The sequence below is a fragment of the Lepidochelys kempii genome, chromosome 13 (genome assembly GCF_965140285.1).
Source record: "Lepidochelys kempii isolate rLepKem1 chromosome 13, rLepKem1.hap1, whole genome shotgun sequence".
Classification (NCBI taxonomy): Eukaryota; Metazoa; Chordata; order Testudines; family Cheloniidae; genus Lepidochelys; species Lepidochelys kempii.
In genome coordinates this window covers 29,873,648-29,889,895 of record NC_136392.1, presented here as the reverse complement: position 1 = coordinate 29,889,895, position 16,248 = coordinate 29,873,648, and the positions used below count along the sequence as shown (strand labels likewise).

The following is a 16,248-nucleotide window of genomic DNA, read 5'->3' as shown; positions in this document are numbered from 1 at the left end:
TCCAACAGGCATCTGGATGTCTGTCTCACACCTAACCCCAGCGCAATCCTCAGGCCGGGGAAGATGGGCAGGGTCACGCCTGCCTCATCAGCAGGGCCCGATCCTGGCTGGGATGATTTAACTGGGAATTGGTCCTACTTCGAGCAGGGGGTTGGACTAGATGACCTTCTGGGGTCCCTTCCAACCCTGATATTCTATGATCCAGTCAGTGCACCCGGAGCACGCCTAACTCCACGCCCAATGGCCAGAGGACAAGGATCCCTTTATAATGTTTAGCCAGTGGTTAGGGCACTCAGTCAAGAGATGGGAAACACCATCCCAATCCCTTCCCCCCCGATCAGGCAGAGGGAGGAATTGAACCGGGGTCTCCCACATGCCAGGTGAATGCCGCAACCGCCGGGCTAAGGTTGTGAGGGAAGAGCCCTTTCACTTGCGTGGAGTTAGGTGCGAATGGCGCCTGGCTCCAGGATCACAAGCAGCCATAGGTGCCAAATTCTGTGAGGGGGGCGGGCTTAGGACACACCCTCTCATCATCAGCATCTCCCATGGGTTAGCTTAGGCGGGTCGCTGCTCAGTGTGCTGGCTTCTGTGGTGCCTGGCTCCCCCGTGCCTTGCGTAGGGAGTCTGGGCCCCTAGCTCAGGCTCTGTGGATTGATTGCAGTGATTTTCTGGGTGCCGAAAAGTGAGGCGTTGCAATGCTCAAGTCCCTTTGCGGATCCTTGTGCAAGCCCTCATGGCCAGACTGCCTTATGCATTTTTCCATATGGACCTGATGGTGCTCAGCCCGCATCATCCCCAAGGCAGCCTTGGAATTCCACTACCCGTCAATTGCCTTGTCAGTGTCCTTCCCAAATCCCACTCGACCCTGAAGAAGAGAAGCCATATTCCTTGGCCCTGTCCAGAGCTTTTCTCTGCTATCTTAACAGGACCACACCCATCAAGCACCAGGCCCTTCTGGACTCATCCCCAGCCTATCAAAAGGCCATGCCATCTTGCCACAGAGAATCTCTAAGTAGATCCCACTGTGTATTTCCATCTACTGGCGGATGGCTGGTGAGCCTCCCCCTCCATACGTCACCACACACTCCACCAAGGCACAGGCTCTGTCTTCCACCTGCTCCAGGAATGTGTCTTCTCTGACATCGGCAAGGCTGGAACATGGAGCAACCCACTGACTTTTGAGAAACATTACATCCTTGACATGGCAGCCAGGGCAGATCACGAGTTGGGAAGAGCCATTCTTTGACAGGGTCATTGGCCTAGTGGATGGGATGAGGGAGGGGGAAAGCAGTAGATCTGATGTATCTTGACCTTAGTGAGACTTCTGACACAATCCCACGTGATGTTCTCATAAGCAAACTAGGAAAGTGTGGTCTAAAGGAAATTACTGTAAGGTGGTTGAAAAGCAGTACTCAGAGTCGTTTTCCAGGGTTCCCTGTCCAACTAGGAGAGCTTACCTAGCGGGGATCCGACGGTGTTTGTCCTGTTCTGGTACTGGTCAAATTTTTCATTAATGAGTTGGCTAATGGAGTGAAAGCATGCTTATAAAATTTGCAGATGACACCAGGCTGGGAGGGGTTGCAAAGACTTTGAAGTACAGGATTAGACTTCACAATGACCATGATAAATTGGACAATTGGTCTGAAATCAAAAAGATGAAATTCAGTAAAGACAAGCGCAAAATACTTCACATAGGAAGGAAAAATCAGATGTACAAATACAAAATGAGGAATGACTGGCTCAGCAGTAATACTTCAGAAACAGATGTGGGGTTATACTGGATCATAAATTGAATATTGGACAACATGATGCAATTGCGAAAAAGGCTAATATAATTCTGAGGTGTATTAACAGGAGGTGTAAGACATCGGAGGTGTCTGCTCAGCACTGGTGAGGCCTCAGCTGCAGTACTGTGTCCAGTTTTGGGAAACACACTTTAAGAATGATGTGGGCGAATTGGAGAGAGTCTAGAGGAGAGCAAAAAAACAAACAAACAAAAGGTTTAGAAAAACCTGCCCTATGTGGAAGGGTTAAAAGAACTGGCCATATTTAGTCTTGAGAAACGAGTAAGACAGTCTTCAGATATGTTCAGGGCTGTTATAGAGAGGTCTGATCAATTGTTCTCCAAGTCCACAGGAAGTAGGACAAAAGTAATCAGCACTGTAAGGGTAGTTAAGCACCGGAACAGGCTTCCAAGGGAGGCTGCAGAATATCCACGCTGAGGGTCTGTAAGAACAGGTTGGACAAACATCTGCCTGGGACGGTCTGGGTTTTACTTGGTCCTGCCTCAGTGCGGGGGGTTGGATTAGATGACCCCCTCGAGGTCCCTGCCAGCCCTACCTTGCTGTGAGTCTCTGATTCAGTCCCTGTTTGAGTGATACAGCTGAAACTCCTCACCCCCACGATCCAGTCATCTACCGCAGGATCCACTGACGCGCACTTGAAGAAGGAAGACCAGTTACTTACCCTGCAGTAACTGTGGTTCTTGGAGATGTCGTTGTCAGCATGGATCCCTGATCCACCTCGCTTTTCAGAGCCCTCAGGAACATGGGCTTTGAATTGCGAGGGTACTGCGGGAGGCTTTCAGCGGTGTGTGCTTTGGGCCCTTGTATTGGAGCATGAGCAGGAGGGGGGAACAAGCGCAGGCCCAACAGACACTGCTATTCCAAACTTTTTGGTCTCGTGGATGGGGCGCGTGTGTACGTACAGTGGTATCCACAGCTCTGAAAGAGCCGCCATTACACGAGTTCTTTACCTGCGTTTCCCACGCGTTTTGACCACTCCCCTCTTCTCTCCACTTAGGACAAAGTCCATTTCCTCGATGTCCGAGTTTGAAAGCTTGCTCGACTGTTCTCCCTACCTTCCAGGCAAGACCAGCCCTGTGATCCCTGACCACGCACGAGGCAAGGGGTCCCCAGCCACACAGCTGCTGCCTAATGGCATAACAGACCCTGCCGGAGTCCACCCCAAAAACTGTACATATGTGACTACAGAGCAACCTGCCCCTGAGAGCCTGGCAAAAGACAAACTGGGCATTTCCTCATGGGACTATTCCCGGGCAAACAACCTCTCTGGGCAGGATCCGGCTCAGAAGCAAATGCAGAGGAGCTACACGGCACCAGACAAGACCGGGATCCGCATCTATTACAGCCCTCCGGTAGTGCGAAGACTGGAGGCACCGCTAATCCACAACAAGGAGGGGAAGATCATGACTGAGCCGGGCTTCCTGTTCACAATGGCCAAGCCGACAGAGCTGGAGGAATCCGACAGCTCAGAGAACACGTACAGCCGGTGGCTGTGCAACTTCTCGAAGCAGCACCGCGAGCTGCTGGACAGCCGCAGTGCCGACAAGGCTGGGCCCTCCGGCCCCCGGTTCCCATCCTCCCTGCACGATTTTGAGATTTCCGGCAACATGAGCGACGACATGAAAGAGATCACCAACTGCGTGCGGCAGGCCATCCGCTCCAGCTCGCTGGAGAGGAAGGTGAAGAGCGCCTCCAGTCAGACCACGGGGCTGACGAGCGTCGGGACCCAGACCATTCAGATGGTGAGCGTCGGTCTGCAGACAGACATGCCCCGGGGAAACCTCCACAGCAAGAGCTGGTCCCCACGCAGCTCCTCCCTGATGTCTGTGCGTAGCAAACAGATTTCTTCGTCTCTGGACAAAGTCCACTCCAGAATCGAACGGCCTTGTTGTTCTCCCAAGTGTGGCTCCCCAAAGCTCCAGAGACGGTCTTCCTCCAAGCTCGACAATTCGAAGGACAGAAGCTTCTGGAACCTTCATCAGAGTAAGCAAAATGGGTCGGCCTGGGCTAGGTCAACCACAACCAGAGACAGCCCGGTCCTCAGTAACATCAATGACGGCCTGTCCAGCTTGTTCAGTGTTGTGGAGCATTCCGGGAGTACAGAGTCCATCTGGAAACCAGGCTGTCCAGAGAGCAAAGCTAAGCCAGAAGCCCCGAAATACGGCATCGTGCAAGAGTTCTTCAGGAACGTGTGCGGGAGGGCCCAGAGCCCCACTTCTGCCCCAGAGAAGAAAGAATCACCGGGAGATGATGGCACCAAAAAGCAGGATCACTCCCAGCCGGTCACCTGCCATCCATCTGAAAACGTCTCCCGGAGCTTAAACAAGAAACTCCTGAAGCAAAGCAGCAGCGAGGAGCCCAAGGCATCTTCCCCAAGCCAGGGGAGCAAAGACGGGGCCCCAAGGGACCTGGACATCACATCTATGATAGCCAATGAGGTAAGAACATAAGAACGGCCAGACTGGGTCAGACCAATGGTCTGTCTAGCCCAGTATCCTGTCTCTGCCAGTTGGCCAGTGCCAGATGCTTCCGAGGGAATGAACAGAACAGGGCAGTTTATTAAGTGATCCATCCCCTGTCATTCAGGCCCAGCTTCTGGCAGTCAGAGGTTTAGGGACATCTAGAGCATGGAGTTGCATTCTTGCCCATCCTGGCTAATAGCCATTGGTGGATGTAGCTTCCATGAACTTGTTTCATTCTTTTTTGAGACCAGTTACACTTTTGGCCTTCCCAACATCCCCTGGCAGCTTTGTTCTTACCCTAGCGAATAAGACCGACTTCAGGGCAGAGCTGGCTGACAAAGCAAACGTCTGTTTAGCTTCTGCGCCCACCAGAGGAGGTAGCTTCCTCCCCAGCCTGAAGTGTAGTGCAGCCCCTCTCCACCCCAGGGGCCGGAGGGGTGAGAGGAGAAGACCTGTTCCTGCAGCAGTTGGTGGGTTGGCTGTAGCACTGTCTGCATCTGACAGCCAGACACACTCAGGCAGTAGCAGCCCAGGCTTGTGCTGCAGCCTGGAGGGGCCACGCTGGCTCAGCCCTTGGCTTCTCCCGTGCGGAGACTGCTCCCCACAGGGGGGCTGGGTACACGCTCTCACCCATGGGGCTGGGTCAAGACACTCACGGCCCAGGGGACCTCAGCCTGCACTCGCGTCAGGGCTTCACGCACTAAAGAGCTGGCTCTTGGGGCAGGTGCTCTGCCTCTGGGCTCACCCAGTGCTAGCCCTAGGGGGCTCTGGTCCCAGCTGGGTGTTGCTGCAGTCCCCTCTGCCAGCACTGCACCTAGCCCGATGAGATCTGCCCTTGAGTGGGTACCAGGCTAGTCCCAGCTGCAGCTCCCCTGCGCCCTCCACACCTCTAATCTCCCCTCCCCTTTCTCTTTGCAGGACACAGCATGCGACTGCAGCTCCCAGTCCCTCACCTCCTGCTTCGCCCGGCCTTCCCGCTCAGCTGTCCGGCACTCCCCTTCCAAGTGCAAGCTGCATCCCTCTGACCCCAGCCGGGCGGAGGAGAAGGCAGGGCCTCTGAGTGAGTGAGTGAGGGCAGCGGGGACTGGGCTAAGCCGTGTCTGCTTTCTGCGGCCCTGACGAAAGAGCACGCTTCCCGTCTGCGCCAGCTGTGCCGCAGCCTGCGGGACCCGCCAGCCCCGGAGAGCTGTGCTGGGGTCCCAGCGGGCCCCTCGCTCTCGCAGAGACACAGATGCTTGCACATCTGTCTCCTAACCGTTCCCCAGCTGCTGGGGGCGCTTAAGAAGCAGATGCTGCAGGATAGTCGGGAACGGAGGCTTCCCGCGTTATGCCTGGATCCGGTTCCAGGGGTGGAGGGGAAGTTACTCTGGGCGGGTGTCTCCTAACCCCCAGGAAGTAGTCTGCCAGCCTCACCGCTCCTGCAAGGGAAGGATGATTCCAGGAGAGAGGAGGGCGTCCCCAGAGCCTGGGGTGGGGAGCTCTGGGCCATTTCCATAGCCCTTCAGGCTCCTCAGAGACCTGCACTTCAGGGAGACGGACAGCCAGCGGGGGGTGGGGGGGGAATGAAGAGATGGGCCCTGCCTGCCCTGGGATGTGGGAACTGGAAACCACAACCCTGCAGCAGCCTCTGGAGAGCTGGCAAAGCCAAGGCCCTGAGCCTGGGACTCCCTCGGGCCATGCTGCTGACAAGCGCCCTGGAGAGGATCGGCAGCAGGAGCGCGCAGAGCAGCTGGGTCAGCTCTGGGAGGAAATGCCCCGGGCATGCTGTCACTGCACTTCGCAGACAGGGCTGTGGGCCGGGGGTGAGCCCTGGGGGGGGCATGCGCCCTGGGGGGGTGGGGGCGTGTTGTATAAAGCTGATTATTGTGTGTGAGGCTCTTCACTATGTTGTCTCCCTTGCCATGTTGTCTTCGAGTGGCACTGGTACGCCCCTTCGCTGACACGGCCGTCCCTCCCCCGCGCCCTGGGGCTTTGTGCAAACCCAGCTCAGAGTGGATTGCCCTGCTGTTGCATCAGCCACTGCAGTGCCTGCCTCCTGTGCTGGAAGGATGCCGAGGGGAGGGTCACGGGGGCAGGCACGGGGTTCGTTCAGGCCCTTCTCCTCACCCAAACAATGTTTAATTCCCCACCCCAACCCCAGCCTGGCCAGCGCCGGAGGCTGCAGCAAGCTGCCCTCTCTGGAGTGCTCCCCGAGCTAGAGCGCTGGCCGAGTGGCTGCAGCAGCTCCCTTTGTCTCTGGCTCGCCTAGCGGGATCCTGGAGGCAGAAGCTGTACAGCCGCCTGGCCTCAGGAAGCACAGCCCAAGGCAGATGGGAACAGGAGCAGACGCAATGCGGTGGGACTATAGGCTGCAGTAGAAAGGGGACCTAGCAGCCTCACAGAGCATAGGGCAGGGGGAAGTACAGCGGTGTTCTCCCTTTTCCAGAGGGCTGTGCCGGAGGAGTGTGTGTGTGTGAGAGAGAGAGAGAGTGTTTGTGTGTTCTCCCTTCCCCTCCCCTCTGGAGCAATGGGCCGAGAGCACTGAAACCCTGGGGACAAGATAAGCCAGGCACACCTTGGGGGCCCTTCCCCTGCCCCTCGCAGCTGGGTCTGAGCGAGGTTCTAGTTACAGTGAGTCTGACAGTGGCTCAAGCCAAGGTGGCAGCATTTCCCTAGGTTGTGTCCCACCCAGCGTCTGGCAGGTGTGGTTGGACGCTGAGGGTCGTCTGGATCTCCTGGGTCTCACTATTTAAGGTATTTGTGCATGGTTTATGATGCAATTCGCAGAGGTCTCCGCAGGGTCATTTGTTTGTGTGTTTGGCCTGGTAGCCTGGAGCTTGCTGTGGTTGTGTCTGAGTGTGGCAGGTGTGGGAGATCCAGTGGGGCAGCGTCGGTTGGAGGGGGGTGTGTGTGTGTGTCTGTCCCGGAGGAGGCAGAGGGCAGCGGGGCCACGGCTGGAATTCAGTCTGATGTTCCCCGACCATTACTGGGAGCTTGGCTCTGACTCAGTGGCCAAACATCTCTAGGACCCCTGCTTCTGCCCCGCAACTCACGCTGGCCCCTCAAGGATCCCTGCGCTCACTTCTTCCTGGCCCTTTCTGCTCCCTTCCTCTGTGAAGGTGCTGCGTTCCGGTTCGTGTCCTCTGTAGGGATGGGGTTTTCTCTGCACACGCACTGCTGCCTCCAAGCCCAAGCATTTGTGCCTTAGCACTGGTTAGACACCACAGTAACAAGAGTGGTACGAGTACATGGGCCAGGTTCATCCCTGGTGTAGAGAATCAGGGCTGCCTTTGTCCCAGTAAAAAGAAAAGGAGTACTTGTGGCACCTTAGAGACTAACACATTTATTTGAGCATGAGCTTTCGTGAGCTACAGCTCACTTCATCGGATGCATTCTGTGGAAAATACAGTGGGGAGATTTATATACATAGAGAACATGAAACAATGGGTGTTACCATACACACTGTAAGGAGAGTGATCACTTAAGGTGAGCTATTACCAGCAGGAAGGGGGGGAACCTTTTGTAGTGATAATCAAGGTGGGCCATTTCCAGCAGTTGACAAGAACGTCTGAGGAACAGTGGGGAGTGGAGGGGGGAAATAAACATGGGGAAATAGTTTTACTTTGTGTAATGACCCATCCACTCCCAGTCTCTGTTCAAGCCTAAGTTAATTGTATCCAGTTTGCAAATTAATTCCAATTCTGCAGTCTCTCGTTGGAGTCTGTTTTTGAAGTTTTTTGTTGTCTATGACGTCAAGAATTATAACATTCGAAAACCAGTTGGAGTACGCTTCAATCTCTTTGGTCACTCGATTACAGACCTGAAAGTTGCAATTCTTCAACAAAAAAACTTTAAAAACAGACTCCTTCAGACGCAGTGTTTGTTGTACCCTTCTGTGTCTTCTTGCAGCCGTCCCCCTGCGCTCTGCTGCCAGGCACCTGTCAGGGGTGAGGGTGATTAACTGCTGGAGCAGTCACCAGGGCTGGGGGGCGGATTAGCCATCTCTGGCCGTTTGTAAACCAAGGGGATTTTTTTTTCAAGATCTCTAGTTCTAACAGGAATGAATGCAGGGAAGAGCTCTGGCCTGTGGTAGGCAGGAGGCCAGACTAGATGGTCACAACAGTCCCCTCAGGCCTTAGAATCAATTAAACATCCCCGCACCTCTGGAGAAACGCTTCAAGCCGTTTGCTCTGTCTGTGCAGGAGGCTGCAGCACTGCCATTGAGTGAGCGAGGCAAAGCGATTGAAGGTCTGTAACCCACCTTCTCATGCTGCATTTAATACTGCAATTAAATCCATTTCCAGGCCTCTAAGCCCTGGTCTACACGACAGTCAGCTTACAGCGACCTAACTCTGTAAGCAGCTACCCTAGAATGTAGCTGCCACCAGTGTAACGCGCCCACTCTGCTGACTATGACTCCGTCTCCGTGAGAGGGAGAGCACTTAGGTCGATGTAGTTAGGCCAGCGTAGACCCTTTTGCTGCCTTTCAGAAGCCTTCCCACAATGCCCTACGCTGACAGTTAAATGGGTGCAAGCACTGCTGGTGAGGACCCGCACTGGCGACACAAGGAGCGCAGTGTGGACATGCAAAGGCAGTTTAATTACTGCAGTGGCTGTACGTCGCCGCAGCTTCGACTGTCCGCGCTGCACTGATGGAGCTGTGCCGCTGTAGCACTTCTGGTGAAGACGCTCTGAGCTGACAGGAGCGAGCTCTCCCGTTGGCTTAATAACGCCTGCCTCCGTGAGCCGCGGTAGCTGTGTCGGCGGGAGTAGCTCTCCTGCCAGCACAGCGCTGTCCACACCAGCGCCTAGGTCAGTGTAACTTACATCACTCGGGTGTGGATTATTCACACTGCCGAGCGACATTTATACCAAAGTAATCTGTAGTGTAGACAGCCTACAGTCAACTTAATTTTGTAGTGTAGCCTTGCCCTATCTCGTGTCTCTTTTGTTGCTGCAGAGTGTCCAGGGTGCATTCGGGCAGGGAATGCTCAATGAGCCAGGGAGGGCTGTCCCTCGGGGGCTCTGGGACAGGTGACCTGCCACAGCAACGCTCCGGGTCAGCTTGATCCAGGTGCTTGGAAACCACGTCCCAAATTCAGGGGGTGGGTGAGGGTGTTTACAGCCGGCATAAACTGCCTGGCCCCTTCTTCCCAGGGCTGTTAATTATGCTCCAGCAAGCCCCACGCTATGCTCCGCTCAGCTCTCCTAGCAGTTAGGCTGAGTTTGAATCCCCCCCGGGGGCTCCTCTGATATTCGGACTGGGCTGTACAGCCCACCTCAGAGCAAGCCAGCAGCGTGGAGCGGGCTGGCCCTGACCCCCAACGCAGCCCTGGCACGGTGGGGGGAGGGAGTTTAGTTAATGGCTGAGAGAGCATGCCCTTCTCCTGCCTTTCAGCACTTGCTGGTTGTGACTGGCAATGGCAACCTCTGCGGGAGAGGGGAACCCTTTTCCTGGCTGCATTTCCAGCCCTCCCCAAGCCCAGCTGTGCTGGAAGTGGTGTGAGAAAAGCTGACCTCATCAGACATGGAGACCAGCTGCTCCTCTCTGTGCTGGTCCCCGGGCCTTGGCAGGGTCCCCCCCACCCCTCGCTGTCCTTCAGCATCAGCCTCCACTGCAGCCCTGTGCTCACTGTAAACTCCCTTTTTGGCCCATTTTATCATCCCAGCTCCTGGTACATTTTGATTGACTTCCCTCCCCAGGGTCTCTGAGAATATTGCAAAGGGAGAGAGAGCGTGCGTGTGTGTGTGCGCAGAGTTGTAATTCAGCCTGCAACTGGGAAATCATTTCTTCAACCCACCGCCCTGCCCACTACTTGTACCAGGGAGCCGTGTGTGACCGCATTTTGCTTCAATGTTTAAAAACACAACACAGGCCCCAGAGATACCCCTAGCCCCGTTGTATCCCTGAGCAGATGTGTGGTGTCCGGGGAGCCCTGGCCCTGTCGCTAACAGCACCTGCTGAATCCATTACTCCATTTCACAGTCTCAGCTGGGACACCCCCAGCTCCTGGGGGGGCTGTTTTAGTTAATTGCTCATTACAAATGTCTTGCAAACGTCCCTTCCTTTTGGTTTGACCTGATCTGATGGGCTGCAGGCCCAGGCGGAGCACAAGGCAGGGTCAGTTTAAATCAGCATGAACTTTTGAGCTGCAGGAATTTTTAAAAATAATGAAATTAGCTAAATTGGGAGGGTAGTAGATGAGTTAAAAGTACCAATTGGACTATAGGCTTGCCCTGCCCAGGACCAGAACTGCTGTTTGGCTGGGAATGGAGTCTCATTTGGGGGAGGGGAGGAAGTGCAAACAAGCCACTGGTTAATAAAGAGCCAGTGTTTATCAGCTTGGAGCCCTGGAAGGCATCAGCACTTTATTGTGAAGCCCTGACGCTCAATGCCAGCAGATTTCTGCAGTTAAAAATAAATGCTCATTGCATTAGGTGCTAATGAAGTCCTATTACCAGCCTGCTGCTCTTTGCACTGCTCTGGGAGAGAGTATAGACATCTGCCCCCGTAGAGGATTAGGAGAGTTAGTGTGGAGAACGCCCGGGCTTGCAGAAGAACAGTGGGTAGGTGTGTGAGATGCCAGCCAAACCCATGGGGAGGGTTCCAGCCAGACAACACACCCACTCAAATGTGTAACAGCCATGCAGCCAGGGATGAATCCACCCGAGGGATGAGGAGAAACTCGTGTATTTATCCCGTGAATAGAGGGGACTTGCAAACGAAGCGGTGAGGCTGTGCTCTGCGCTCAGGCAGGGTATATGCTAGGACCACAGCCAAGTCTTGTTCTCTGTCAGCAGCTGAGGGCTATGCTCTGTGCACCTCTGTTACGTGAGGGGAGGGCAGTGGCCCAGCTGGTTCTGCACAAGTCGCCTTACTCTGCCTGATGACTATGGGTGGGTCTTAGGTTGTGTCCTTCCACTGGCAGAGCCAGAGAAGGTCTGGGCATGTTCTCACCTGAGAGGAGCAGACAGCTTATTGTCCAACCTACCAGCAGACAAGGAGCTGTGGGAGCCTGGGGGTTAGTGCAGCTCTTGTTAGTTTTTGCATGCGTTTGGCAGGCGTGGGGGTCTGTCCCGGGCGGGGGCTGGGGGAGTGTTGTTAATGTGGTCGTTAACACCCACTGTAAATACTTTGGGGTGGGTTTCGCATTTTCATTGGTAACTAGGGTTTTTTTTAAAGAATCTAGTTTTTGGAATGTGGTTTCTCATTTTTACAAATGCCTTTTTAATTATTTGTGATACTCGTCATGTCTGTCCTGTCCTGTAAATAGCAGCGCTGGGCATTTCTGCCATGAGTGGAGGTGATAAGCCATGTGTGGCCCTGTGGCTGGGAGGGACTGCACTGGGCATGTGCCCGGGGCCTTGTCTTGGCCACCTGATGGCCCACCCCAACACGTGTGCAAAGAAGCCGGGCTTTGCTTCCGCAAAGTCAGTTGAAGGACGCGGGGAGGTAGCAGAGAGAGCAACCCTGAGCCATGGTGTGTGTAATACGCAGCCTTTTAACTTGACACTGTCATCTCCCTGCTTGGAATCTGAAAGAGCAGAATCTCCGCATGATCTGAGCCTCGATTGGCTGCAGCCCGGGGTGCCGGCCATTCTGAAAATAGCATACTTGAAATTAAAGATGAGCCAGTTTGGCTGCTTAAACTCCCACCCGCTCCTATGGTGCAGTCAGCCATGTCCTGTTTCCCAGCATGTCCTGTGGGGAAGGGTGTGTGTACAGGGAAGCGCTGATTTCATGTCATTTCCATGCATCTCACTGGGTTAGGGTTTCTCCCTGCAGGGGGTGGGAGAGAAGAGCTGCCCTTTGGGGGACTGTTCCCCCTGCAGCCCTGCCACACGCTGGGTAAGCTATTCCTGAGCAGAGCTCTCTGTCCATGTCACCTGCACCATCACAGCCTTTCCCTGCTCTTCCTTGCTGCAGCGTTGGGCTTTGAAAAGCCTGCTGAGCTCTTCCCAAAGGCCCTGTCCTGCTGCAAAGCTCACAGATAGGGCAGGGCGGGAGGCTGTTACTGACTGTTTTCTCAGCCCCTGTTGCTGTTTCCCTAGCAGCCTCAGGTGTCCGGGGCTGGGTTCCATGTGCTCGCCCCTTCCTTTTGCATGGCCCCACACTCACATGAAGGGCAGTTTCACTGCCACTGATGACGGGGCTTCCCCACTCACTCTGTCCTCTGTCTGTACAATTGTGTGTTGTGAGGTAGAAAATAAAGGGCCTGCGAGCTCTGAAATGAAACCCCCAGAGCTACCTTCTGTGTGCAGGGTGCCTGGCTGACCCCTGGGTTGGGGGCACAGCCCCCAGAGTAGCTCCCTGACACCCTCTCGATCCAAGGGAAAGGCAGAATCCTGCTCTTGGCTCCATCCTGCCCTGAGCAGCTGCTGGGGGCTAGGTCAGGGGGGCTTCCGTTACTGAGCTGACAGACTCTTCCCAGGAGACCGAGAGAGGAGCTGGGGGAGGGTCTTTGGCCTCCAGCTGGTGCACTCCGCCTTCAGGAACCTCTCGTGCCCTTTATGTCAGTGCTACTCAAAGTGGTGGTCCGCAGACCGGTGCCGGTCTGCGCGCACATTGGGGTGCCCCACAGCGGATCGCTTGAGAAGCACTGCTCTGGGTGACCTTGAAGCCCTGCTTCAGCTGTTGGAAGTGGGGCGTCACCGGCCAGCAGAAGAGAGCGGGCTGGGGTACAGCCCCCTGCTGGTTGTTTTGGGAGCAGCAACAGCTGCCTGGCCAGGCCTCGGGAGGAGCGCGCCTTCTCCCCAGGACCAGGCTCCAGGGGTGGAGCAGGAGGCCCCGCTTCACGCTGGGCGGGGGAGCTGAGGGGCACCTGGGCTCCCATTCCTCCACAGCTGATCCCAGAAAGAACTGGACCAAGGGAGCCAGGCCCGGTGCTAAAATCTATTCAGCCTTTTCCTTCTGTGCGAGCACCAGGCTGGCCTCTGCTGCTGCGTGGCCCCACAGCGGGGCTGGACTCGGTGCAGCCCCTCCGCTGTGCATGGCACCTGCGCCAAGCTGCCCTGCTGGTCCTGAGGCAGGAGCAGACGGCCTGCCCAGGGTCCTGCAGGGGCTGGCACAGCAGGTGCTGACTTATGGGGCACAAGGATAAAGCCTCAGCTCCCCTTGTCCCTGAACTGGAGCAGCCATAGGGTGGCCAGTTTGGGGACGTATTCCTGGAGGTTTCATCACATGCCACAGTTTTAAAAGATTAATCTTTGATTCCGCAAGACTCTGGGACAATCCTGGAGGGTTGGAAACCTTCAGCAGCCATGACTGCAAATCCCCAGGGCTGTGGGCTGCAAACTGCCACTGGCCACAGGAGCAGCTGCTCATGCCGCTCTGTGCCGTGGGGCAAGGCCTCCCTCTGCTAGGGAAGCCACGCTGATCCTCCACTCCTGTTAGTCTCCCCTGCTGCGGGGCTGCCCAGCTGCTGCCCTGGAAATCGAGCTGCTTGCAACTGAGATCACGGAGCCAGCCCCTCACCAGCATGGCTGCCGCATGGATTGCTGAACAGCCAGAAGCTGCACACCATCGCTGGGCGGCGTGCAGGGCTCTCTGACAGCTCTGCGTCCAACACCTGCCCTAACAGCCTCCACAGCTCTGGCTCTCACTACCCCTGCCCCTCCATCTGCCCCCAGTAACCCTGCCCAGCTGGGGCGGTCGGCCTCAGGCCTGCAGCGCTCCTGGCCTGGCCGCACCCCACACAAGAGCTAGGTGTGAGAGGCTCGGGAAGGCCCTGGTGCCCAGCTGTCCCCTCCCATCTGCTTCCAGCAGCCGCTTCCCGCAACGTGTGCCTGAGCCAGCCTCAGCCTGGGTTACAGATGCTGAGCCAGCCCCAGTCCAGGGATTCGCCCGGCTACACACACGGCGTCAAACAGGCACACAATTACACTCGCACGGTTGCTGAGTGCTCCTGGCTGGAGCAGCCCTTCAGCCCTGGCCTGCATCCTCCCCAGCTGCTGCTCCTTGGCCAGTCCCACGTCATGGAGCATCCCTACATCTAGGGGAGGAGTGAGCAAACATGGGCCGCCTAGCCAACGTTTTAATACAGCCCTCGAGATTCCGTGCGGTCAGGGGCTTGCCCCGCTCCACACATGCTGTGGCTTCCTGCAGCTCCCGGAAGCAGCGGCACGTTCCCTCTCCAGCTCCTATGTGTAGGGGCAGCCCCTGTACACAACGCTGCCCCTGTCGGCAGGCACTGCCCCCACAGTTCCCATTGGCTGGGAACCACGGCCAGTGGGAGCTGCAGGGGTGGCATCTGCAGACGGGGCAGCATGCAGAGTCGCCTGGCCACGCCACCGCATAGGAGCTGGAAGGGGGACATGCTGCTACTCCTGGGAGCCACTTGAGGTAAGCGCTGCCCAGAGCCTGCACCCCTGATCTCCTCCCACGCCCCAACCCCCTCCTCAGCCCTGATCCCCCTCCTGCCCTCTGAACCCCTCAGCCCCAGCCCTGATCCCCCTCCTGCACCCTGCTGGAGTCCTCACACAGACATACACATCCCTGCCCCAGCCCGGAGCCCCCTACCACAGCCTGAACTCATTTCTGGCCCCACTCCAGAGCCTGTACCCCCAGCCAGAGCCCTCACCCTGTCCTGCACTCCATCCCCTATTTTGTGAGCATTCATGGCCCGCCATACAATTTCCATACCCAGATGTGGCCCTCAGGCCAAAAAGTTTGCCAGCCCCTGATCTAGGGTCTGGGCTGCAGGGACCACTTCCCCCAAGCAAAGTCTCAGGTAGAGTGTTCCCATGGCCACAGGGTGGGGGGCAGGCAGTATGCACCCACCAGGGCTACTGTTGTAGCAAGGCAGGTGTTTGTGCTTGGCACCCTTCCCACCCCCCACCCCCAGAACAGCTCACCCCCGGGGGTGGGAGGGATGTTACAGGGGTGACACAGAGGGGCCTAGCCCTGAGGGCACAACAGCAACTGATGTACATACAGGTACCCCCATCACAGAGCCCAGTGCAAATGTGGGCCCCGCCCAACCTGCACACTCCCCACATGTGCATACTGCCCCACACACTCGCCAGAGACCCCACAGCACCTGGGCCTCAATTGGGTTTTGTTACTGGCTAGCTCCCACTGAACTCTATTGAAATCCACAAATGCTGGGAGCCTAAATACCTGCCAGGGTTTGGCCCAGTGCTACCAGAATGCACCTGAACCTGCCAAGTGCCGGGAAGGCACCACACACCCAGCCCTGCACAGCCAGTGGGCTCTGTGCCTACTGGACCACTCAGCTCAGCCTCGTCCAGGGTCCACGGGGAAACCAGACCTGGCAGTGCGGAGATTTACCACCATGCCCGCTGTGAGCCTGGGACACAGCCCACCACGCTGCTTCCTCAGCCCTTCCTCTGGTCCCCCAGTGACTTCCCCACCTCCCCCATTGCTCCCCAGACCCCACCCTCAGCCTTCCAAGCTCCCCCATTGCTTCCTGGCCTTCCCCTCGGGCTTCCCCCACCCTTCAATTCACCCTCCACCCCTCATATACCTTCTTCTTCCCAGTGCTCCCACTCCAGCTCAGCCATGTGCCTCTTTCTATGGGACTCCCCCAGGCCACCATGTGCTCCCCAATGCTTCCTCAGACCACTCATTCCTTTCCATTGCCCCCAGCTTCCTCCACTGGGCCCCCGTCTTTCCCCATCTACCTCCATTCCTGCCCCAGCCCGTCCCAAGACCTTCTGATGCCCCTGCTGATCCCCGTCATATGTGTTCACCTCTGTCCACCTGACTGCAGCCTCCATCACTCCCCTGGGTGCCCCCTGATGATTCCCTCTTCTTCCATTACCCCCGCTTGTTCTTCCCCATCTCTCACCATCTCACTGTACGGCCCGCTCTTGCTACCCCACTTCCCACCATCACTCCCTGCAGCCCCCTCCTGCTACCTCATCTCCCACCATCGCTCCCTACAGCCCCCTCCTGCTACCCCATCTCCCACCATCGCTCCCTACAGCCCCCTCCTGCTACCCCATCTCCCACTATCGCTCCCTACAGCCCCCTCCTGCTA

General features: G+C 56.5%; 1 protein-coding gene across 6 annotated transcripts in view; it reads left to right on the top strand.

Moving 5' to 3' along the window:
- The window catches only part of MTCL2 (microtubule crosslinking factor 2), an 88,215-nt gene extending 75,733 nt beyond the window's left edge, over window positions 1–12,482 (top strand). For 5 of the 6 annotated variants that reach the window (XM_073309938.2, XM_073309936.2, XM_073309939.2 and 2 more), the window contains 2 exons: window positions 2,803–4,243; window positions 5,186–12,482. In XM_073309938.2, the coding sequence (XP_073166039.2) occupies window positions 2,803–4,243; window positions 5,186–5,335 (1,591 nt within the window). In that variant the 3' untranslated portion in view covers window positions 5,336–12,482. Of the gene's footprint in view, window positions 1–2,802; window positions 4,244–5,185 lie in introns of those variants that run through there. The other variant, XM_078848200.1, reaches the window with a different exon arrangement.
- Window positions 12,483–16,248: the final 3,766 nt, after the last annotated feature.